At 39.6% G+C, this 25,547-nt stretch overlaps 2 protein-coding genes across 3 annotated transcripts in view; one reads left to right on the forward strand and one right to left on the reverse strand.

Moving 5' to 3' along the window:
* Positions 1 to 22,050, forward strand: part of LOC104610991 (alpha 1,4-glycosyltransferase family protein) — a 47,016-nt gene extending 24,966 nt beyond the window's left edge. For both annotated transcript variants that reach the window (XM_088891300.1, XM_010277879.3), the window contains 2 exons: positions 18,905 to 19,099; positions 21,094 to 22,050. In XM_088891300.1, coding sequence (XP_088747426.1) covers positions 18,905 to 19,099; positions 21,094 to 21,280 — 382 coding nt within the window. In that variant the 3' untranslated portion in view covers positions 21,281 to 22,050. The remainder of the gene's footprint in view (positions 1 to 18,904; positions 19,100 to 21,093) is intronic.
* A 789-nt stretch (positions 22,051 to 22,839) lies between these two features.
* On the reverse strand, positions 22,840 to 24,265 carry EXL7 (EXORDIUM like 7). The gene has a single exon (XM_010277880.2). The coding sequence runs from the start codon at positions 24,134 to 24,136 to the stop codon at positions 23,138 to 23,140; it is 999 nt and encodes a 332-aa protein (XP_010276182.1). The 5' UTR covers positions 24,137 to 24,265; the 3' UTR covers positions 22,840 to 23,137.
* Positions 24,266 to 25,547: the final 1,282 nt, after the last annotated feature.

The following is a 25,547-nucleotide window of genomic DNA, read 5'->3' on the forward strand; positions in this document are numbered from 1 at the left end:
AGTTTACTTTTTTGATTGTTTTGACATGACAGTTTGTGAAGTGTATATAAGACTGAACAGGTACGAGAGAGAGGTTTTGTTAGGGTATTGTATTACTAATAGAGAAGAGCAGTTAGTTCCTGCCAACATTATTTGGTGCAAGAATGTTCCCTCAAAAATTCCCTTTTTTTTGTCTGGACTGCTTATTTAAACAAAATCCTAATCAGGGATAATCTCCTGCGGAAGGGCATGCTGTTGGACTCAACAGATTGTGTTCTTTGTGAAGGCCACTCAGAAACAGCAGATCATCTGCTGTTACATCGCCGTTTTCTTTTGAGATGTGGTCCAGAGTAGCTCAACCTTTTGAGTTGCAAAGCTGTAGTCCTGGATCGGTAGCACAGTTTATAAGAGGTTGGAGGGTGGAAGGTCTGAGAAAAAGAGGAAAACTGGAAACTGATCTGGAACATAGTCCCAGCGGTGGTGTTATGGTTCTTATGGCAGGAGATTCTTTTTTTCAGAAATTTTTGGGAAAAATTCATTCCTGTCTTATGGGCCATTTGTACTTTAAGAATATAGATTTCAGTTCCCTTTTTGTATATAAAAATCTTTTTGTGAAGTAGGGGGGGGGGGTATAGTGCTGGCAGGGCAGTTTTACTACCCATCAGTTGGTGATCCTGGGGGTTTAACACTTGAATTATGATTCTCGTGTTGCTTTTTTTTTCCGATCGAAATGATTCTTGTGTTGTTTTCATGCAGGTTTTGTTCAAATGGTCTGCAAATATGTGATTAAAAATGTTCACCAGATATTTCCTATACTGTTTTCTAGACCCTCCGGTCAATGATTAACCTTGTCTCCCTAAATTCATCTAAGGAATCTAGGTTGGTTTTCAACCACTTGCTTGAAAATCCAGGCTTGAAAGCCCCTGTTAGGTCTGCAACTTGGTTGTGCCCAACCTATGTTACAAGATGGAAGCAGAATCTTCAGGTAGAGGCAAAGGTGTTTATTTTGGAGGAGACAAGATTGAGAGGTAAGCCTATGCTGAAGATCAGAGAACAATATCTAGCTTCTGTTTACCTTGGGGACTATGTTGTCCATTGGTTCAAAGGTGTTTTAGATTGGGCGATGGAGACAAGAAAAGAAGTTTTTTGGGGTAGCTCGATAACTAGGGAAGAGAAAAAATATGTTGCTGAACGAAAAACCAATATTAAGGGGAGATTTGTCACTTTAATTGAATATTTTGGGAAGGGTAAGAAGGCTATGGTGTGTTTTCCTGAAGGTAGGAAGACAGAAGGTTGGAGTTGAATTTCAACATGGGTATCTTTGCCGAGAGGAGGATGTAGAAAGAAAAGAGAAGTCAGACAAGGGGAATGAAGTCATAGATTTGGAGGAAAGGGAACAGGAAGAGAACCAAGTGTCATTGGTTTGTAAAAAAGGTGCTGCAAATGTTGCGGTTGGAAGCGTTAAGGAAGCTTGGGAAAGACGTTTTGTGGTGACTGCATCAAAGAAAATAGAAGACGGGGGTGAAATAGGTGATAGGGTGAAGAAGAGTTAAAGCCGAAAAGTACCTTACTTCAAACTCCTTTCCTTTCAAACAAAGCTATGATGGATATCTTGGGTGACTGATGAGTTAGCAGTGATGCAACTGGAAACTAATCAAGGCACAGTTGTCATAGAAAAGTGGTGCCCTGGTTCAAATTTGATTTCTTCGGTTGAGAACCCTAGGATAAAAGTGATAGGTCTTCCATTCCATGTATGGAATGAGACAACCTCCAAGCTGATTGCGGCGTTGTGGAGGTGTTCTGTCTTCTTCAAACAACACTAGAGACCTTAGGGCGGCAACCATAGATTTACTGGGTGTGAAGGCCGAAGAAATCCCCAGGATGGTTGAGTTGTTCATTGATGGATTGAGCTTCAAAGTGTGGTTGCTTTCTTCTATGGAGGCAGCTCTATGGAAGGAGGGTCTGAAGGTTGAGATGATGAGTTGGCAGGCTTCAACACACTTGGCACTAGGAGAGAGGACAGGTGGGAGCTCTGCAAACTTTCACATTTAGAGGAAGTTGAACCGTCAAGAAATAAAAAAGAAGGGTGTCAGTTGCCAAATCCCACAAGCGTTTCAAGTCAGGGCTGTTCATGTCAGGTGGTGGATGGGTTTAAAAGTTATGGCCAGGTTAAGTCAAAAAGCTCAAGCCATTTTAATGAGGGAACTCAAAAGTCTTTTGCTCTTGAACCAGGAAATGAATCGTTGGAGGAAGTGGGACCCAAAATTTTTGAAACCAATTCATGAGTTGGCTTAAGTGATCATGTGGGAGGAAGTATTAGTGTTATGATTGGACCCATGTCATTGAGGCCCAAAGATGTTGGGCAGGGAAATAAAACTGGGCCTTTTGTTTGTAACACTTTGACTAGAAACGAAGCCTATGGGCCCCTAGATAATTTCCTAATTGACAGGGAAGGTGAGTGTATGGACAGTCCGTCTGGTCTTTCATCGTCCTCAATTAGAGCTCGGCAAGAGGAATGGGGGATGAATGTTAACAGACTTATGTCAGACAATTCTCAGGGAGCTGAGGAGGTCAGATTCGAGAAGCCAATAGATGAGGACATGGGCAAGTTACATGATTTGGTAGTGGGCAACTTTAGGTTTGTGAGGATTTGAATTTTGACTCTGTTTCTGTTGTCGACAAGGGAGGAGAAGATAATAAAAAGAGGCTGGAGGAAGAAGAAGAGGAAAAGGTGGAGAGGGACGTTAGGATGGATGGAAATGTAGGAGAAGGATTGATTAGGAAAGTAACTGGAAAAGGATGGTTTGGATAAAGGAGTGGATAGAAGGGTTGAATTGGAATGGACTGGGGATAAAGAAACAAGGGTATACCAGAGAAAAAAGAATTATAGAACGAAACCTATTGATGAAGGTTGGGAAAGTGAAGATGCGGTTATGTTGGATGAAACACATGCCATTGAAAGAAAATCTTACTTAGAAAAGGTTATTAACATAGAGGTGGAGGTGAACAAAACACTGGGATTTTTTTTGTAGGGGGGGGTGTTGAGGATTTTGCTGGGAAGGCGTTTATGAAGTGGAAGAAGAGTCTGGAGGGTGTGTGCAGGTTCAGGAAAAGGACAGTTTGTCCCATGTGGATAAATCTATAGCTGTAGAAGCGGAAAAGGACATAGTTTTGACAGCAGTTTTTGAGAAGAATGCGCTTCTTGAACATGAAAGAATCAACCCATCTTGACCCTAATGGGTACCCTCGACCCAACCCACCTTGACCCTTTTCCACTGACCCTAATGGGTTACTCGACTCATATTGACCCACCAATAGATTGGGTGGGTTCCAAGGTGGGTGGGTTGGGTGGGTCAAATGAATTGGGGTCAAGATTGCCAGCCCTAGGTGGGTGATGTCTTATTACCTTCTTGTAATTTTACTTTGACTAATATATTTGTTTTTTATTTATCTTCAAAAAATGTTCTTACTTTACATTGTCTCAAAAAATTATTTACTATGCTATTAAAAAAAGTATTAGATATATTAAACATTTGAATGTTGGGTGGAAATCGAGGGATATATATATATATCAGTTGGTTCGGTTAACTGAAAACTGAACCAACTGGTTCGGTCAATTGGATTTTTCTGTTCGGTTTCCTCAGTTTGGTTTTTCGGTTTTTGATGAGCACCATCTAGCCAATAATCATTTGCTGAACCCCCTTTCATCTTAACTCTGCTTGGACCCAAAGAATTATCAGCCTGAGCTGATGCACTAGGGCCTATATATCTCAACTCAAATCAGATCTCCAGAAAACTACAATGATCTTGCCTTTCTGTTGTATGAAAGCTCCTCTTGAACCCTTTGGTTCTGGGTTCCCAATGGAACACTGATCAAGGTTGAGCTTGGTGACTCCATGTGGAGGAATCCAGCTCTAAACAGCTCAATGTTTGAAGTCTTGTTTTGCCTTCCCAATAGAAACCAACATGTCTGCTGTCACAAGAATTGGTCCATCAAACTTGGCTTACTGCTACATACGTGGAGCTTGGAAGTGTTCTTCATCATTGGTGAGACCTCTAGAGGTTTTCTGAGTGGGAAAAGATGATTTTAATAGATCTTGGTTTCTCATTGGTTACCCAACCCTTGTACCCCCTTGGAGGATGTATTTTGGTGACTACTTGTTTTTGGTTAGGGAAATTGAATATATTTTCTTCTCTTTGTGAAACACTGAATCATTTTTGCCTTCACAAAGGAGCAGTACCTGAGGAGTTGTTGATTGTTTTCTGAATGCTTTTTTTTTCAGGATGGCAGATGTATTGTAATTTCTATATTGTCTCAAAGAGGATCTGCATGTTATATATGACATCAGAGGCAAAAGGGGGCCTAATTGGCGGGGCTTTGATTTTTGAATTTCAACTTCAAATCCTTGTGGACTTCTATATGATTTCTCTTGTTAGATATGTCTGTTATTGATTTGGGTTTTAATCAGAGGTTTCCATGTCCCTTTATTGTTATGTGATAGTCTCTGTTGTGGATCATGATTTAAGATTTATATCCTCCTCCTAGGTAATCATGGTTTAAGATCTAACAATATGATTTCTCTTGTTAGATATGTCTGCTATCAATTTTTGTTTTAACCAGAGGTTTCCATGCCCCTTTATTGTTATGTGATAGTCAGTGTAGTGATCATGGTTTAAGATCTATACCCTCCTCCTAGGTGAATAGGGTCATGCTTATCCTTCATGATTGTTCTTCTGGATCAGGGGTTATCTCTTCTCTAAGATGTTAAGAATCGCGGTTGTGGGATTTTCTAGGCTTGTAGGAGTGGTTAGTTCTGCTAGTGCTTAACTCCTATCCTTGACATGAGGGCTATGGATTTCTATCTTCCTCCTTTATCTTTATTAGATTGCCTATTAATGATTGAAGGAAGGAGAGAAAAATCTCAATTACACTGAAACCACATTATACCTGTCCGGGTTGCAACATACTCACATTGGAATCAAGTAATACATTCCAAAACAGCAATTACATTCAGTAGAAGTTCAAGACTGCTATCAGCCTTGAACCCTAATAGATTTCAGGTTCGAAAATAGAAGGAAAATGTAGAGAAGAGAAGAGAAAGAGAAGAGAGAACTGTAGAACACAAAGGGTTGAAAGGAGGGACAGAATCTGAATGTTCTGCCGCTGCCACTTCTATTTAGTATTTATAGGTTATGCTCATTACATGGAAAAGACAGATCTGCTCTTATTATTTACATAACAAATAGAACAAAATAAAACTGAAATAACCGACTGACCACCAGCTAACCCTAGGATGACTAGAATACATTCTACCCTACGAACACAGTGGGACCATAGCTGTGGGGCCCACATCAGTGTTCTCTACACTCCCCCTCAAGTTGGGAATAAACGTTTATCATTCCCAACTTGGATAGATCCGCCTCTAGCTTCTTCCTCGGTATAGCTTTGGTGAGGCTATCTGCTAGCTGCATGTTGGATGTGATGTACGGGAGACACACTTCTTGTGATGAGACCCTCTTTCGTACAAAATGCCGGTCAACTTCAATATGTTTAGTTCTGTCATGCTGCACCGGATTGTGTGCTATATTAATAGCCGTTTGATTATCACAATACAACATCAGGGGCTTCTCATACTCAATACCCAACTCCTCAAGTAGTGATCTCAGCCATAGAATTTCAGCCACTCCGTTAGCCATTGACCTGTATTCAGCTTCAGCACTAGATCGGGAGACAACACTCTGTATTTTACTCCTCCAAGAGACAAGGTTACCTCCCACAAGGGCACAATATCCAGAGGTAGACCTTCTGTCATCAACACTCCCAACCCAATCGACATCCGTATAGACCTCCACCTTCATGTGGTCATTGTTCTTGAACAGTATACCTCTACCCAGGCATCTCTTCAAGTATGCTAATATTCTTTCTATTGCAAGAAGATGCGTGATTCTACGAGAATGCATGTACTGGCTAACAACACTAACTGCATAACTGATATCTGGTCGAGTGAGGCAGAGATATAGGAGTTTTCCCACTAATCGCTAGAACATAACTTTGTCTTCAAGAGGCTCCCCACTCTCTGCACTAATCTTGTGGTTCTGTTCAATGGGTGTATCCGTAGGCTTGACACCTAACTTTCCAGTTTCCGCCAACAGATCTAGAACATATTTCCTCTAAGAGACAAAGATCCCCTGTTTAGATCTAGCAACCTCAATACCCAAAAAATACCGTAGTGCACCAAGATCTTTCACCTCAAACTCTTGATGAAGGAGCTATTTGAGGGACTCAATCTCATGGCTATCATTTCCTGTCACCACAATATCATCAACATATACTGCAAGTAGTATCAGAGAGGACTCCACCCTCTTGATGAACAGTGTATGATCTGACTAGGCCTGTACATAACCGAACTTCCCAAGGGCTAGTCTGAATCTATCAAACCAAGCTCTAGGTGATTGCTTCAAACCATACAATGCCTTATTGAGCCGGCAGACCTTCTTACCTGTCTCTGTATCATAGAATCCAGGAGGCAACCGCATGTAAACCTCTTCCTGCAGGTCTCCATTCAGAAAAGCATTTTTAACGTTCATTTGGTACAAAGGCCAAGTGTGACTTGCTGCAAGAGATAATAGAACTCGAATGGTGGTCATCTTGGCTACCGGGGCAAAGGTCTCCAAGTAATCTATACCATAAGTCTGGGTGAACCCTTTTGCAAGTAGCCGAGCTTTGTACCTTTCAATGGAACCATCCGCATTGTGCTTCACAGTAAATACCCATCTGCATCCAACTAGTTTCTTTCCTTTGGGCAGATCAACTAGTTCCCAGGTATTATTTTTCAACAGGGCATCTATTTCAACTTGCATTGCACCTTTCCACTCCGGGACTGATAGGGCTTCTTGCATTGTTCTTGGAATAGGGACATTGGCAACGGAAGTAAGATAGGACCTGTAGGAGGGAGATAGGCGATCATAGGATAAAAACTGGGAAATGCAGTGGGCTGTAGATGTGGTGCAATGCCGTTTCCCTTTACGGACGACAATGGGAAGGTCAAGGTCGTCTACAGGAGGTGAAGTGGCAACAGTGGAAGGAGTCTCTGTGGGCCCTGGGACTATAATACCTGGACTTGGAGCCGTAGAAGAGGTTGGAGTTGGCCTGGACTGCTGATGACTGGGATCAACCTGCCTGCATCGCCTGTGATAGACTCTCAACTCCTGATCCCTCTGACCACCCTCACTATTGCAGCCCTCATCACCCAATGGAATAGGTAAGGGAACAACCCCAAAAGTATTAACCCTACCCTCATTGCGCTCCCCCTGAAGAAAATGACCCAAATCCCCACTCTCACTGCTCTCCCCCTAAGGAGAAACCCGAGAATAATAAGGTGTCTCCTCAAAGAAAGTGACATCCAGACAAACTTCTTCCCTGAGACAGGATCATAGCAGCAATAACCCTTTTGAGTTTGTGCATAACCAAGAAAGATGCATTTGGAGGCTCTTGGTTCGAACTTGGAGTGATGGGGTCCGAGAAGCTGAACAAAACAGGTACAACCAAATGTTTTAAGGGGAACAGTAAACAACTCCTCATTTGGGTATAGAAGGGAAAAAGGAGATTTCATATCAAGAACCCGGGAAGGAACCCTATTAATAAGATATACCGCCGTAAGGATAGCTCACCCCAGAAGTGAATAGGGACATTGGAGGTAAACATAATACTTCTAGCCACCTCCAAGATGTGCCTATTCTTCTTTTTTGCAACCCCATTCTGCTGAGGTGTAAGGGCAAGTGCTCTGGTGGATAACCCCATGATTAAGAAGGTAAGATGCCAATGGCTTAGCAAAGTATTCCTTTGCATTATCAGATCTAAGAACTTTGATCTTGGCATCAAACTAGGTTAGGATCATTTGGTGGAAGTTTTGGGTCAGGGCGGGAACCTCATCTCGTGAACGCATAAGATAAAGCCAAGAAAACTGAGTATGGTCATCAACAAATAACAAAAAATATCTGTACCCACCCATAGAAGGGATGTGATATGGCCCCCAAACATCAATATGCACAATATCAAAAGAACTATTACTCCTTTTATTACTCAATGAATAAGATTTTCTACAATGCTTAGCAAACTCACAACTTTCACATTTCAACTGTGACAACTCAACAGACTCAAACAAAGTAGGAAACAGACTCTTTAAGGACCGGAAAGACAAATGACCCAATTGGTTATGCCAAAGCATAACTGGACTCACAATCTGAGAAACAAGTGACTTCTTATCCACTAACTCTTCCCGACGAGAACTCTCCCCGAGCAGATAGATCCCATCCGTATCACGGCCAGTCCCAATCACCTTCTTCGTCTCCAAGTCCTGAAAAACACATCGGTCAGGGAAGAAAGTTACTGAGCAGTTCATATGTTTGGTAATACTATTGATTGAAAGAAGGTTAGTATCAAGCTTAGGAACATGCAAGACAGAGGACAAGGAGATAGTATCCGATAGCTTGATGTCACCCTTGCCAGAAATGGGGACAAGAGAACCATCAACAATAGATACTTTATCCCTACCAGAAGACAAATGATAAGTGGTAAACAATGAAGGCAAGCTAGTCATATGGTCGGATGCACTTGAATCTATTACCCAACATCGTTCAGTAGTACCTGGAACTGAGGCATGGTAGGTTGAGGCTCGAGTACCTGAATGTGCGAAAGCAGATGTGGCAGGGGTTGATGGTGACTGCGGTGGTTGAGCTGAGTTCCCAACTTCCTTTTCCAACTGTATTAAAGCAGCCCGAACTGCAACTAGGGCCTCTAAAGGTGTGCCTCTTGTGCCAGACGGGGATGCTGAATCAGTGTTCACGGCCACATGAGCATTACCCTTCTTGCTTCTCAATTTTGTCGGGACCAAATGAGGATGCAGTTTCCAACATGTTTCTTTTGTGTGTTGGGTTTCTTACAATGCTCACATACCACATCTCTTTTATCTTCCTTCTTCCTGTCCCTTTCTGAATCACCTCCTGATTTGGGTTTAACAGCTACAAGGGCTGGTGTAAGAGGCTGAGGTTGCATCATGACTTTCCTCTTGGTTTCTTCACTATGCACTAAGGAGTATGCCTGGGAGAGAGTCACACTATCTCTGGTCAATCTGTTGCCGCACAATATCATACTCTGAATTCAGACCTGCCAGAAACTCAAACACCTTGTTAGTCTCGACTTGCTTTCTATGGGTCTGTGCATCTTTGGGACTCTCCCACTCAAGAGTCTCTAAGTGATCAATCTCATGCCACAGGGACTTCAAGGTAGAGAAGTAGTCCGAAACCTGTTTCTCTCCTTGTTTAAGAGTGTTCACTTCACATTTCAATTCATAAGCTCTGGCAACATTAAGGGGTTGGGAATAAGTTTCTTTCATAACATCCCATATCTCCTTGACTGTCTTTGTCCACTGGTAATTTCGGCTGATATGAGGCTGCATAGAATTACACAGCCATGTCATAACCAAGTAGTTTTCTTGGACCCACTTGGTATACATGGGGTCTCCCTTGGAAGGTTCTTTCACATCTCACAAGAGATACCCTAATTTACCCCTTTCGCCCAATAGCCATCATGGCTGATTGGGCCCATTCCAAATAGTTTGATCCATCAAATCTTACGGTTGTAATCTGAAAACCTGTCTTAGAAACACTACTAGAACTGCTGTTCCCAAAACTGCCTTCTGCCTGATTTTTAAACTCCATTTCGTTCAAGAACCAGTAGTCTCAAAAATTAGGGTTACTACAGTCGAAGAACAGCACTTGAACTATCAATCACAATAAAAAATCCGTATAGAACTAATCTGTATTCACGGTATATGTGCATGAAACCAGTATAAGTCTGATCTGAAACCAATTAGCAAACACAACTGCAACAGTCCGTACAGTTTTCACCCCTTAAAAGCTCTGATATGCTGAACCAGAATTAGGGTTTTAATCAGTCCTTAAAAAAAATTCTCAGTCGCACATTCCAAGCAGTACCGTATAGATAAGACTTGTAGTAGGGTTAATATGAAACCCTAAAACTGATGAATGCTGAGAAAAAAACTTAAGAAGAGCTTCACAGGTAGATCACAAGGCTTGGCCCAGTAGTAGGGTTTGCAGCAAGATTAGTAGGGTTTGCCGCAAGATCAATATCAACCCTAGAGAATAGAAAGAAGATAACCCTAGAATGGTTTGGCCGCCCTTTCTAGATAGGTCCAACCTATCTTCTCTGATAGTACTTCTCTTAGAAAATAAAATAACTTACAAGAGAATGTTGTTCGCTGCCTTCCAAGGTTACCCGAACCCTAGCTTTCTCTGATTCTCCCTGATCACCAACACTTTGCAACTGTGGCAAGTCTTCAACAGCTGCTAAACCCTCTGGCGATCTCCAAGAATCAGTCAACGAACTCTACTTTCTCAGCTTCCAACCCTAGATGGTTCTCATGTGGTCGGTTGGACTAGACTCACATGAGAAACCCTAACCTTGCTTTGATACTAAGTAGAAGTTCAAGACTGCTATCAGCCTTGAACCCTAATAGATTTCAGGTTCGAAAATAGAAGGAAAATGTAGAGAAGAGAAGAGAAAGAGAAGAGAGAACTGTATAACACAAAGGGTTGAAAGGAGGGACAAAATCTGAATGTTCTGCCACCGCCACTTCTATTTAGTATTTATAGGTTATGCTCATTACATGGAAAGGACAGATCTTCCCTTAGTATTTACATAACAAATAGAACAAAATAAAACTGAAATAAATAACTGAAATAACCGATTGACCACCAGCTAACCCTAGGATGACTAGAACACATTCTACCCTACGAACACAGTGGGACCATAGCTGTGGGGCCCACATCAGTGTTCTCTACACATTCCTAGGATAGGAAAGCATATTTGCAACCCTTGGCATCATATTGCATGCTTTAGACAATCTAAAACAAAAGTGTTTTGATAAGAACCTGCTCAGCATGAAGCCCTCAGCCCAGGCCCATAAAGTTGAATAGGGCACTTCCCATGCATAGACCTACTCAGCCAATCAAAGGAAGATCATGAGTTTTGTTCCTCCTCTCATATATGTTTACTTTAGAAGGCCACACCAGTAGTAGTCTGTTATGACTCATGTGCAGTTGTAACAGAGCATAAAATTTCCTGGCATGAATGGACGAAGGTAGATTTGTGATTTCTTCCAGCTCTCTTCTTCTCTGTAAACCATTTTAGGCGTAAGGGCTCCCTCGAAGATGTTACCGGCCATGCAAAGGGAAAACGATGTTGAAAGCTTAGTCGATGGAAGTGTTCATAGGAACGGCAACTTCACTGGTTGGATTGGCAAACTCATCTTCCCCACGTATTCAAGGATCATACCCTGGTTGTATCAAGCTGAGAGATATTTTGAATTTCTTGAAGTCCCTGCAACTCAATGAGTTTTGATGGCTTCAGTCTTTCTCAATGGAGAAGCTATCCTTTTTTTTTTTTGATCAATAACAGTGAATTTTATTAATAAGATGGAAAAGCTGAATTACAAAGGAGGAGCTAAAAAATCTTAACTCCCAAATACCCTATAAATTCGAATTCATGAAACAATTACAAAACAGCCCTAAACATTGAGCTTTTGTTCACTCCTTGCCTAGCTAGACCGTCAGCCAGTGAAATTAATATCCTTGGTGAGCCACTTGAATTTTCTCTTTTCATTGCTGTATTTCCAAAGTGAAGAGCTGTCATCTTTTAGCCAATTTACTACAATTTCTGAATCACCTTCTATGATCAATTTTTTGAAATTCATTTCCTTGGCCCTTTGAATCCCTTCAAGAGCTCCTAGGATCTCAGCCCTCAAGGAATCTCCCACCCCGATTGGGCCAGAGTACATAACTAATAGGTTCCCATTTTCATCCCGTATGACTCCCCCAACTCCAGAGGGCCCTGGATTACCCATGCTGCTGCCATCAAAATTCAATTTGGTAAACCCGAGGTGGAGGTGTCCAACAGGAAATTGAGGTCTTCTTGATTGAGCCTAACTCCGCAATCTCCTTCCACTTTCTAGCCATCTCATCAACTGAGAATACTGCAAACAACTCCAAAGTATTTAACCAGTGAATCACCCTAATGTGGATAATTTCCAGGATTACTTCCAAGCTTCTCTCCTTATCAGAAAATATCCTCAAGTTTCTCTCCTCGCAGATAGTCCAGCACACTGCAGCTCTATCACATTTCCACATGATCTTGGCCCTTTTGGTTGGCCAGTTGGGCATGGAAGTAAATAAGCTTTGCACATCCGAAGGGGGTGTCCACCTGCAACCAAATATAGAAGTACACCATTCCCAGATGACTTTAACAAACTGGCAAGAAATTAATAAGTGATATCTAGACTCACCATTAGATTTACAAAGAACACACCAGTGAGGAGACAAGCGGCAATTGGGCCTTTTTCTTTGAAGTAGAACCCCTGTATTAACTCTTTCCAGAAAGGCTTCCCAATAGAAACACCCAACCTTTGGGGAATAGGTCGACACCACACTTCTTTAACAGGAAAAGACAATCCAACAGGAGAGGGGGATAAAAGGGCCTTGAAGAAAGAGGCACAGGAATAGGAACCCGAGGGAATGAGTGTCCAAATTCTACTATTTGATTGCGAGGGCTCAATGAATTCCACTCTCAGATGACATGGTTGGATTTCTCAGAAGCATAGTGTACTCGGTTTGGTCCCTCTGGATTTGAGGACTTTGACAAAGCCCTGTATAAGCTCAGATAAAATGCCACAATTAGGGAATATCAAGTCAAATTTGAGAGACTTGTGACCAGGGTCCATGGGTACCAGAAAAAGCCCTTGTCGGGTGTTCTGTGAGTGGATTTAGGGAAGAAAACGATTGGAGGTCAAGATATTGTAGCCCACCTTGGTCTTGGCAATGATTGGGTTGGCCAAACTTCATGAGGAGAGGTTGAACCATCTTAAGAAGTTGAATCCACCCACAAGCGCATACTCAAGAACTTGCCCCCTAGGGTTACCTGTTTAGACCAAATCAAATGGGCTTGGCCCCTTACCCTTTAAGAGATTACCATGGACCGAAATGCAAGCCTGACAAGAAAAAGGCCTATGTTGCACCTGTGATCAGAAATTTGCACTGGGACACCATTGCTAAACCCAACACGTATACCTCCTTCAAGTGGATGAATTGGATGAGGAATCAGACTAGATTGGTTTGGATGTTGAGCTAGCTGTGGCTGGAGATGGTTATGTGGTTGATTACCATGAAATCTCTCTCCAGTCCCTAACCGGTGCTTCCTCCCATCAGACCACGAGGGTTATGGGCCACAAGGTGATACAATTTCATAACCTCTGAAACTGACAGCAGAAGTTCACTCAATTTCATAACCTTTGAGCTGTCCAAAAGCATTTTTTTTATAAGTCAAAGTAAAATTCACTAAAAAGAAAAAGGTGATACAACCTAGCATGTGTTAAGGCAACACCTATAAACAAACTCAAGCATTACAATTCACCCAAAGGCAAAACAAAATAATTATCCCAATTACAAATTGAGTCCCAAACTTCCAAAGGATGACCCCAACGATCCTCTTGATTAATTGTCAGGCTTGCCTAATCGACCAAGAAGACCTGCAACCAATTAGACCTCCTTTGTCTTTCTTCTCTCAGATCCTTTGACGTGCCAAGGTATCTCCATCTTAAATTTTCAGCCTTCTCCCCCTTTCTTATCAATTCTTCCCCCGACCTCCCTTCACTCCTCATTAGAAATTTCTTCTTCCCTTCCTTCTCCTTCCTCCCATATCTCATCATCCCCTTCCCCAACTGATTTCTTTTTGTTATTTTCTTCCCTTCCACTTCTTTCAAATTGTTCAATTGCCTTACTTACCACCCCTTCCCCCCTAGAAAGAAGAGGCCAAGAGACCTCCCAATCTCTACCTCCACTAGTTGATGAATACCCACCGTCCTTTTCTCAGTGTTCTCTTCCCCCGAAACCTATATAGCTTCATTCCCCACAGTCTCCTCACCCCCTTACTCTCTTCCTTCTTCTTCCTCTTGCTCATCCGAATCTTTCCTTTCAACCTTTTCCCCTAAAGCTCCTTGTACTACTGATGTTCTCTTTCTATTATAAACCCTCTGTTGATCATCCTCCGCTCTTTTTCTCTTTAGACTCCACCCTCCTTCATCCACACCATCAAGCCCCCCATCACTCAAATCCTATTCCCTACCAGAGCCACCCCAACCCGTTGAAACAGGAGGAGAACATGGAAGACAATGAGAATCTGAGCAATCTTACCACTTAATTGTGCAATAATTTCCAGAGTTTTCGCTCCTGTGATTTGTCTGTCAACACTCTCCGTCATCACTCTAGGTATCTCCAGACTTCCACTTGACGATTCTCTTTCAACATATTCTTTTTCCCCATAGCCACACTTCTTGATTTCGGCTAACCTTTCGATCGATTGATCCTTCTGCAGAGAAACATCCATGCTTGGTGAGATATGCTTCTTGCTCATTTGGATTTTATCCTTGCTTTGATTCCGCCCTAACTTTGCATCTCCTCTAGTTAATGTGTTATCTAATTGCTAAATCTCATCCAAGTTATGACAGTTATTCTACATATTTAACACCTGAGGCACACACTTATGCTACTCAAACAACATCAGCTCTTTGTTAAGCTTTCTAAGTCTTCATTTGGGCAAACTCAAATATAGTACCTGGGTCATATTATATCAGGGGTAGTGTTTTAAAAGTGAAAGGCACAAGGCGAGAGGCGAGGCGTGCGCCTTTTTGAGGCAAGTCGCACAATTTTTTGAAAAATCAAGAACAAATGAAAAAATTGAAGGCTATAATTAAAAGACATATTCCTAAACTTAAAATTAAATTAAGTGATTAACAAACAACCTATTAATATGTCAAATAACAACAAAAATCTGAAATAATCAAGTTCTCAAGTACTCACCAATGACCAATCAACATTAAGTTCAAGACTTCAAGCAAGCTACAAGCCATTAATGCAATACAATGAACAATCACAGAGTTAGAGTCATGTCATAGTCATACTATCATGGCAATTTTCTTTCAAAAAAAGAGACAGACAATTTTCTTTCAAAAGAAGACAGAGAGTCATAGACAGTTTTCTACAAAACAAAAGTCAGACAATTTTCTATATAAAAAAAAAGTCTATGGTTTCAGATATTCTTCAAGACTCAATCAGCATCCTCTTCATCTTCACTTGGAAGTTCAACTTCATCTTCATTGTCATCTAACTTGTAGTCATCAAAATCCTCTTCCATTTCTTCTTCAACTTCAACTTTAACATCAACTTCTTCTTCCTCTTCTTCATCTACCAATTGAAGCTGTCTTGGTCTTTTTTCCACTAGATTTTGTTGCTCTTGCTTGTGAAGTTGAAGGTCTAGACCTTGTATACCTTAGTGGCTCTTCAACTCCAGAAGCATGAGCAACATCTCCTCATGTTAGTGTATCATCATCAAACACCAAATCAGCTTCTGCACCATCCTCATCACGTCCTACCTCCCCCATTAACCATTCATTACTCTCATCTATATCTTTTAATGATATGGGGTCATTGGTGCTACATGAGTCAAAACTTTCTTTAAGCATCTGGTTGAACTTAAAAAATACCAAGTCATTCAATCGCTTCTGATCCAACCGATTTGTTTCCTTAGTATGAATTTGTTAATTCAAAAAATTAAATGTGTAAACTTAAGATAGTTTATCCAAAAAAAAAATGGACGTATTCTAGTGTAGTAGTTTGGCATACATGCTCAAATACGCTCCAATTTCGCTCACACCCCGATGCATTACATGTCAAACTTAGAACTTTCACTGCAATCTTTTGTAGATTCGGGGTAGAAGCACCAAATATGGTCCACCAATCAGCTAAAAAATATAAATATTAACTGAATTAGTGATCATTAGACTAACTAAAAATATTAAGAGAATCAAATATTATATTAATTATTAAATCAATGTTATTTACCTGGTGCTTTAATCTTCCTTAGGGAAATAGCCATATCAAAACAAAAAATGCCTTCTGCATTCTTGTACTTGGATATTTCATCAGTGATTACACTTCTCTTGTTCTTTTCCTTCTCAAGCATCTCGATTACTTTAAAAAGCCCTGTCATAACCTCTTCATCTGTTTCAATTCTCTCTTGATCATCATAATAAAATTGGGGGTTCAAAAAATAATCAGCTGCATGCAATGGTTGGTGGAGTTAGCATTCCCACCTCTTATTAATAATTTCAAAAATGTCTTTCATATTTTTCTTTCTTTCCACCAAATACCTTGTCAATGGCCTCCTTTGCTCGGTCCATAGCATCATAAATATAACCCATGGAAGGCTTGTTTTCACGATCCACCAACCTTAATACACGAACAAGAGGGCCACACACTTTAAGAGTAAAAATGACATTATTCCAAAATGTGGGCATTATGATTGTCTCCCCTATTCTTTTCCCTTTTACTTCTTTTATCCATTTGCTATCATTCCCTTCCTTTGAGTTAAACAAATATCTCAAATTCTTCTTTTGTTTGTATATGCTCCGCAATGTGAGAAAGCAAAAACCCGTTTTGCTAGCCTAATCAATTCTCTCTGATTTGTGAACTTCCTTATCAGGTTCAATAAACCAGGATGGTTATAGATATACCCCATAAGTGCAATTGCCCTCTCAATTGTTCTATTCACAGTAGGCAACTTCCCAATGTCTTCCAATATCAAGACCAAATAATGGGCAGCACACGGTGTCCACATGTTAGATGAGGATGCTTAGCCATCAAAAACTTCCCTAATAATACAAGAAAACAATTCATGAAATAAGAATTAAGAAATGTGATTCTAACATGTCAAAAGACTAAAAGAAAGCTAAATAGAAATAATAACAATGTATAAAACTCATCGGCTAGGACATAATTTGATGTGTTGTCAGTAATAACTTGGAGAACATTTTTCTCACCAATTCTTTCTACCATCTTGTCAAGCAATATAAATAACCTCTCAACTGTTTTTACTTCACTTGAAGCATCAATGCTCTCTATAAACATTGTCCCCGCATGGCTATGGACCAAAAAAGAAAGGGCAGTTTTAATGATAAAAACTAAAAAACAATGGGGTGGAGCCCCTGTTTTAATGAGAAAAACTGAAAAAAAAGGGGGTGGATCCCCTGTTTTTATGATAACAACTGAAAAACAATGGGGCAGAGCCCCTGTTTTAATGAGAAAAGCTAAAAAAATGGGGCAGAGCCCCTGCCCTGTTTTTATGATAACAACTGAAAAAAAATGGGCCGGAGCCCCTGTTTCCTCAGCCTGGACTGCCGCAGGAAGAAGAAGAAGAAGAAAAAACATATAATACCTGATACCTGTAGCTCTGTTCGATTCAGGGTTGGACGAACTTAAGCTTGAACTAGATCTGGATGAGCTTCAGCTTCCTCTGGTAGTCTGGTTTGGAGTCTTAACTTTTGGATGAAGGAACTCTTCCCTCCAGACTTCCTTTTTTTTTTTTTTCTTTTGGTTGTTTTGGCAAAGACCCCTGTCGATTCAGCTTCCTTTTCTCCCAAGTTTCCTATTTTGTATATATATATTTTTTATTTTTTAATATATTTTTAAAGTTTGTTTAGGTCGGAGTGTTTAGACATCATCCAGGTGCTCACCTGGGCCGCCTATCGCCTAGGCTGAGGCACACGCCTAGGCGCAAAGGTGAGCGCCTGTCCAATGGTTGTGCGCCTTATCCTGGGCAAGGTGTCCAGCCTGGAAAGTGCCTCACCTCTGCACCTAGGCGTGCCTTTTAAAACACTGATCAGGGGGACAGGTGCAAACTGACTCGGAAAAAATAGCTTGTGTGCTAAATTGGGCCCGACCCACTACCCTCAAGGGACTCGAGGGCTTCTTGGGGTTAACCAGGTACTGCTGCCAGTTATTAGGGATTATGGGAATCTAGTTGAACCCCTTACATGCATGTCTCTTAAAAAAGAATTCCTTCAAGTGGAACCATAGTGCTGAGAAAGCCTTTGAAGACCGCAAAAAGGCTGTGACTTCTCCAGCTCTACCTTTACCCGACTTCACTCAAGAATATAGTAGACTGAATGTTGAAAGAAGAGAACTTAATTCATTTATTCATTGAGCTCCTTCTCTGAACAGAATTATGAGCATTTATAGAACTCTTTTCTTGACATATAGAAATTCTACAATCGCAGATAGAATTGCAGAACTTAGAAACTATCAAGACTTCAAAAATAGAAACCAGAAAATAGGAAGCATAAAAATAGAAGCTCTTCAAAATAGTAATTGCTTGATAGTTTCCTAAATGACATAGAAAGCTGCTAAACTGTGTAACCACAAACAGAAACTTTCTAGCTAGCATAAAAGGAAACATAGGGAGGAGCCCAGGGATTTGACTGCATGCCTGTTGAAGAATGAGCCAGCGACTTTTAGGCAGTGGCTTGGTTAAGGGAACCCACCGGAGCCATAGTGAGTGAATCTTCATAGGACAATTGTCACAGCTTATGGACCTGAACCTGGGTGATGTATTCATGACCAGGATAAAGCTTTGGTGAAAACTATTGACTTCCAAATCTTGGTGCAGCTATTAATTCTTCCTCCTTTCATATGTTTTGGTAGCTTAGCTAGGTCAAATATGAAACTACATTAGCTGAGCTAATGTGAAACTTAGACCTGGCTCAGTATATTAGGTCGCTAGGTCAATATACTATTTCTGTACAGAGTTGAACTACATTAGCTGAGCTAGGTCAAATGAGAAACTTAGACCTGGCTCAGTATATTAGGCCGCTTGGCTGGCCAAATAACCATGTAGATTGGGTTGGCCCTGGCTGAAATTTGCCACCTTTATTTCCATGTAAGCCTTGCATAATGGAGTTGATTTGCTTTTTTGGGTCATGTTTGATATTTCTATATCTAACATTTGTTCTACATGCAGTCCTTTCATAATGGAGTGCCTGAAAGAGTTCTATTCAACATATGATGATGCTCAGTTGAGATGGAATGGGGCTGACCTACTGACAAGAGTGGGTAAGAAGTTTCTAAGCAAATGGGATAATTCTGGTAAACCGATTGAGCTAAAAAAGCAACAATCTTTTGTATTCTTCCCAATAAGTCATCAGAATATCATAAGGTAATTTTTCCTCAATCAGATCTCTCTCTCTCTCTCTCTCTCTCTCTCTCTCTCTCTCTCTCTTCTCTCATTGCATTTATACATATCCATCTATCATTTTATATTCATGTCAATATGCATTTATATTATTATTACATGAGCTTTTTGGACCATATGCTTTGAAAGTGGAAATTGACAAGAAACATTTAGTTTGCATTTAGCACAATGGGACATTTCTTTATTAATTTTACTTATTTGAAACATGGGACTTGAGAGGGAGAAATTTTGCAAAAATTAGCAGTAAGGGGACATGAAAATCTTACATAACCTATATCAAAGGTTTATGCCTTATTCTAGTGGTTTAAAATGTCCCTAATGTCCCTATTATTTCCACGACATTTCCATTTCTATGGGTAGCGATACAAAATTTTACCAGAATCAACATATTCCCCTATGAAACTACCAGCATTATGTGGAGTACAAGAGATCGTTTCCACAACACATTTCCACTTCAACTTCCATAGGTAGCAACATGAAATTTTGCTGGAATTGACATATTTCCTAGTGAACACTACCAGCACTATGTAGAATATAAGAGTTAGTATTATAACATAAGTTGGTGACTATTGTAGTTATGTAGAGTTACAAGGTTATTGCCTGCCTAACATTATTACCACTTTAAGCTAGCTAAATATTCATTTCAAACACGTAAGTTTTTGCCTTTGTAATAGATTATTTGATTGATCTATTACAACCATTTACATTTTCTATGAGTTTAAATTTTGCTTTAATTCATTCTCTTAATTTTAAGGCTTACAGGGCAACTTCATAACATATTCTTGTCTGTAACCATAGTTTCTTAGCTTTGTTTAATGATCTCTTACTATTAGGATCTAGTGACATTTTGCTTTTATGGTAAACAGTGTTCTACCCTATACTTTTTTAACTTATAAAACTATTCTTTTGCCTTGATATTGGGACAAATGAATGAAGGAAAGTTGAATTCATTTGCGTTCATGCTTTATGGAGTAATTGCGTTTTGTGAGCGTGTTTTTGTTTTCTAAATAAAGCATATTAGGCTAGAGGGACTCTACAAAAAATATATTGACTATACATGCAAGAAGTAATTACATAGAAAAAGAAAAGTGCCACTTAGATCAAATAGTGTGCTCAGGCCTTGCGAAATTCCATGCAAATCAACAGATATGGATGACACTTGGCGGCAATTTTCTTTAAGGGTCCATTTAGTTTCCAGGAATAGGTGCCTGGAATTGGAATGGGAATGGCCTCCGATTCCTACCATTTGTAAAGAACTCATTACAAAAAACCCCCAAATCCTAATATTAATGAAATAATAAAATATTGTCAAATCATTAACAAGATAATGATATAATAAAACTAATAATATATTAATAATAAAATAATAAATTATTAACAAAATATTAGTAAAATAGTAACAAAATAATAGTACTATAATAAAATATTAATAAATTAATAATAAAAAGCAAAGGTATTATTTATTTAACAATAATAATTAAGTAAAATAAAATATTAATATATTATAATTAAAGTAATAATAAAACATTAATAATTAAATAATAAACTATTACGGAAGTAATAATAATATTACAATAAAATAAGAGTATATTAATAATTAAAATAATAACAAAATATTAGTAAAATATTCATAAAATAATAATACCATAATAAAATATTAATAAATTTATAATAAAAAGCAAAGATATTATTTATTTAATAATAATCATAATAATAATAATTAAGTACAGATAAAATATTAATATAATATAATTAAAGTAATAATAAAATACTAACGTATTAATTATTCAATAATAATAAATTAATTTTAAAATAATAACCAAAAATAGGTTTCCTATTTGGTTGAAGAAGGAAAGGCTTGCTTCCTACACTTATTGATCCTTGTGTGTAGACAGTCTGTTGCACATTGCATGATCTTTTTTAATCTTTCTGATTCCCTTTCTTTCTGCCCCTAGCAGATATTTCACAGCTCCTTCTGATGAGGCTGAGAGAGCCCAACAGGACGTCTTCTTCAGAAAGATTCTGAACGAATCATTTACATTCCATTTCTGGAACAGCTTAACATCTGCTCTTGTTCCAGAACCTGAGAGTGTTGCAGCAAAACTTCTTAACTGCTACTGTCTTCGTTGCTTTGATGTGTTATGAACTGTATGAGAAGATGTCATTTGCAATATCTGGTCCAGCATTTACTTGCCAGATATTTTCAAATGATCAATTAAAAATAGCCCAAGTGAGAGTTCCCTGTTTCCAAATTATCCATTTTACCGGTCAGCTTACAAGGAATTGCAAAGGCACTCCTGGTTTGGGTTTTGAACTGAAAACGTGGAAGCCATCATTCATCAAATGTACAGTTCTGTACTTATTTTGAGTTTGATATATTGCAGAAGTTGTATGCCGCTACAAGAAATTATGTTCAGAGGTACTGTGGAAGTGCGTGGAGCAAGTTCAAGTGTAGATTTTAGTTGTTTAAGCTGAGCACCAAAAGTGGGGAAGACTGTAGAATATGGATTCATAATTTTATATATTGTACTTTTAGAAGATGAGTTGTGTGGGTGAGAAAGCGGACTGTAAAATATGGTTTATGTATTGTGTTTCTTGAAGGTGAGATGTTATAGAGATGTGACTCGTTTGGTTACCCACTCCCCAAGAGTTTTGAATCCCAAAATGAAATTTCCCATTGCCGATGCTTCTTCAGCAACGTTGAAGCACTTATTCACCATTTTGTTGTTCAGCAAACGATAGTGAAAAGATCATGATTAATTGCAAAGGATTCAGGTGCAGCTTTGGAACTGTTTGTGTATGTTAACTGGACCAATTCATTTTATTACGTGTGATTTATCAAGTGAAAATCAGTGTAAGTCGACATTCCCTTGGAAATTCAAGGATATATTGATCCATTATTATTATTATTATTATTTGATGGTCCTAGAGTTATTTTTACAAGGATGCAAGGAGTATTACCAACTTTGAACGATAATCATCAACGATATATATACTGCTGCGGTGCTGCCAAGGTTCAAAGTATGGACACGTATCGACTGATACATATCGTATTGGGGAGCACCCTGATATGTCCCTACAGAGGATGTATTGGGTTTCTGACCAGTTCAGGAGGTGGAGGAGCCTTAAATTGACCATCCTGAATCGGTTATGAAAAAAATAAAAAAGGGACCGTACTGCCAGATATGCCCAGTATTTAGAACCTTGTTGCTGACAATTCAATCCAGATCATCAGCCTGCAGGCTATGATGTATACTCACAAGGACGAACAATGTCGTCAGACAAGGCAAGTTCCAGTCATGTGGTGATAATGATGGTGTTGGAGCTTTTGTTATACTTGATCATCAGCTCGTGGCCAGATGCTCATTTATGAAGTATAAGCACTTTCATCATTAAATCATGAGCGGTTTAGAAATCCTCAAGGTGTAGGGTTTATAGTTCTGGGTCATTAAACGATCTTGAAAACTCATACAAGATAAAATCATCAAGACCGACAGTAGGGAAGAGAGGAGTGAGAAAGCCAAATACAATGAACTTTTTTAATCTCCTAGCCATCCAAATTCAAGTAATTTTCACCCTCAAGGGTTAAGAGGTGATTTACAAATGGGATCAATAATTGAAATCAAAAGTTGTTTTTTCTGGGGCTAAGGTATTATCGTGATGACTGATGATTGATGGCATTGCAACTTGCAAACAACTACAGGTTTCAAACAATAAAATGAACTGATCTGTCATTTATGAACTATTAACCTTTGAACATTTTTACTAATAAAACCAAGAACACAGAAGAGACTTTTTGTACAAGACATACTAAGAAAAAGGCTAAAAGAGTAAGAGCCCATCCCTCTGAAGTCTGAACAATCCCCAAATCCATCTCTTTTGACTCCTTGTGATCCATGCTTTCTGAAAGTTGATGAGAAAGACAGATGAACAGAAGGTAGGATATTCTAGTTTATAGGATGCTTATGCATCCAGAACCAATACAATCAGCTTACCTAATTTCTAATCCATGGCATTGGGCCCAAAGCATCTCTTTCTGACAGGGTTCCATACCCATTGCACCAGGAACTTCCTTCCTCTCACACCATTCAAATTGTACCCATTGCCCCAGTTGTCCCTGTAGACCTTGCCGGCATATCCTCCACCCCCTCCAGAGCCATACACACCGACACATAAATCAGCAATCTCGGTAGGAGCTGTAGGGTCATCACCGGCATACCATGCATTCACAAGTGGGTTACTTGACACTTCTGCAAGCTCATGTGCAATGACACTGATCATTCCATCCACACCCACATCTCCATTTGGAGCTCCCATTATGTTGTTGGCCCCATTGCTCGGTGGCCTGCCTGAATAGTTGGGCCAGGCAAATGGGTATGCACACATCCCTGGACATTGGGTACCACTGTACCCAACCCATGCATATGGCACAGTGACACCAACAATGGCCGGAAAGGTGAAATAGTGGAAGCCACAGACTGCCCTACAGAAATCTTCCACCCGGACATCTGAGGATGTCAACACCAAGTAGAGGCCACTGTAAGGATTGAGAGGTATCCCACCGTAGGCGGTCACGGCTGTCCTGATGATGGATTGCATCGCCAAGCGACTCAGGGTGGTACCATGGGAGTATATATAATCATTGTACTCGCCTGAGAGGACAATATTTCCGGTGATGTTTGCGCCTGTTTGATCGGTGTAGAGGCGGACAGTGCGCCACCAATCTGCAGCAGAGGGGAAAGAAGAGGAAGTGGAGAGTGAAACAAGAAAGTCTCTTATGATGGCTTGGTGGTTTGGGTTCCAATGGCCATACCATATGATATAGAGCTTGATGGGGGAAGCCAGGACAGGACCCATGTGGTACTCTAGGTTTATGAGGTCGGAGGAACCTTCATAGTTCTTGCCTTCATTGTATTGCTGGTCATGGCGCCATGAGAGGACCCTGGTGGAGAAACAAGAGAATGCTAACAAGAGGAGAAGACAGAAATATGGGTTGTCCATCTTAGTTTCTAAAGCTCTCCTAGTTTTGCTTTGGTAGTTGAAGATATAAAGGAAGCCTTGAGCATTGGGTTGGAGAGAGAATCTCCTACTTTATTTTCTCTTGGAAGACAATGGCTTGCATGCTTACACGATTTCATGTGCATCATTGTCATTTTTAAAATGATTGCAATGTCTTATTCCTACTGTCAACTGTCAATTATGGAGAGAGAGAGAGATTTAATTTTACATGTGAGGCTAACTAACCTTCTGATAGATTATTATAATTTTTCCTTCGTAGATATTTTTTCAAAAAAAGTAAATAAATAAAAAGAATGGCAAGATGATTTTCTCATGGTATACACCGGTAGCCATTGGTGCATCAGAATGAAAATCCCAAGTTAAAATCAACCCAATTGGTCGTCAAGCTATAAAATCAAACCTTTCATTTGGGTGGCAAAAAAGATTTTATAAAACGGTAGGGAAAGATAGATGGTTGTGATCATCAAGTGAGACTAACTGATGGAGTAGAGAGTCTCTAAATTTGCATTTGATCCAAATCTAATTTTATAAAACGGATTGGTATTTCAATTTAAGAATGAATTATTTTATTACATAAAATGGTATTTTAAGCAAATATTCTGACTGAACGCTTGAATAGTGGGGCTTCTTTGGTGGAGCTCTTACCCATTTACACTGGAATACTTTTACCTATTCCCTCTTCATAATTGCTTCTTATGAATACGAGATGGTCTACTAATAATAACATCTGACCACTCATAATTTCCAGTAATTTCAGTATATGCTCTTGTTTTCTATATATGGAGTGGTGGAGAGGGTACTTCAACATCTTAACATATAAATCATCATAGTTACAAAAGCCAGATTGGTCCATCCAGTTGTACTAGACCCTTGGCAGCTAAGGTTAGGCCGGTCTGTGTACATGAAATCAGATTGGAATGGAGAACTCTGCTACTCTATGTTACAACTTGGAAGGGAAAACCCAAGAAGATTGGACCAGTTTTGATTTGATTTGTTTATTTAATATTAAAATTCTTAACCCAGGTTAGCATGGTTTAGGCAAACTGTGAATCCGTGATCCCTTGACCAACTTGTGAATGTTGAATAGCTGGAAACATGATGAAATGAGTGCATGAGAGTCAATTTGAATGAAAACGAATGATGGGTGTGTCTTCTAGTAAAGCAAGCATGTGATTCCTTTTTCATTTTTTCTCCCTTTTAGACTAACAGTCTTCCTTTTCTCAATCTTTGACTTCTGAGGTTGCTTGTCTTTCTTTGTTCCAAAAGTGATAGAAATCATATTAGTGGAAAGATCCTTCCATGAAATTAAAGTAATAGATGAAGTGCTTGTGGTAGACAGAGCATCTTCCACCCTCGCCACATATAAAAAAAAAAACACAGAAGAAAAACCTTA

This window comes from Nelumbo nucifera, chromosome 7 (assembly GCF_055504915.1).
Source record: "Nelumbo nucifera cultivar China Antique chromosome 7, China Antique-T2T, whole genome shotgun sequence".
Lineage (NCBI taxonomy): Eukaryota > Viridiplantae > Streptophyta > Magnoliopsida > Proteales > Nelumbonaceae > Nelumbo > Nelumbo nucifera.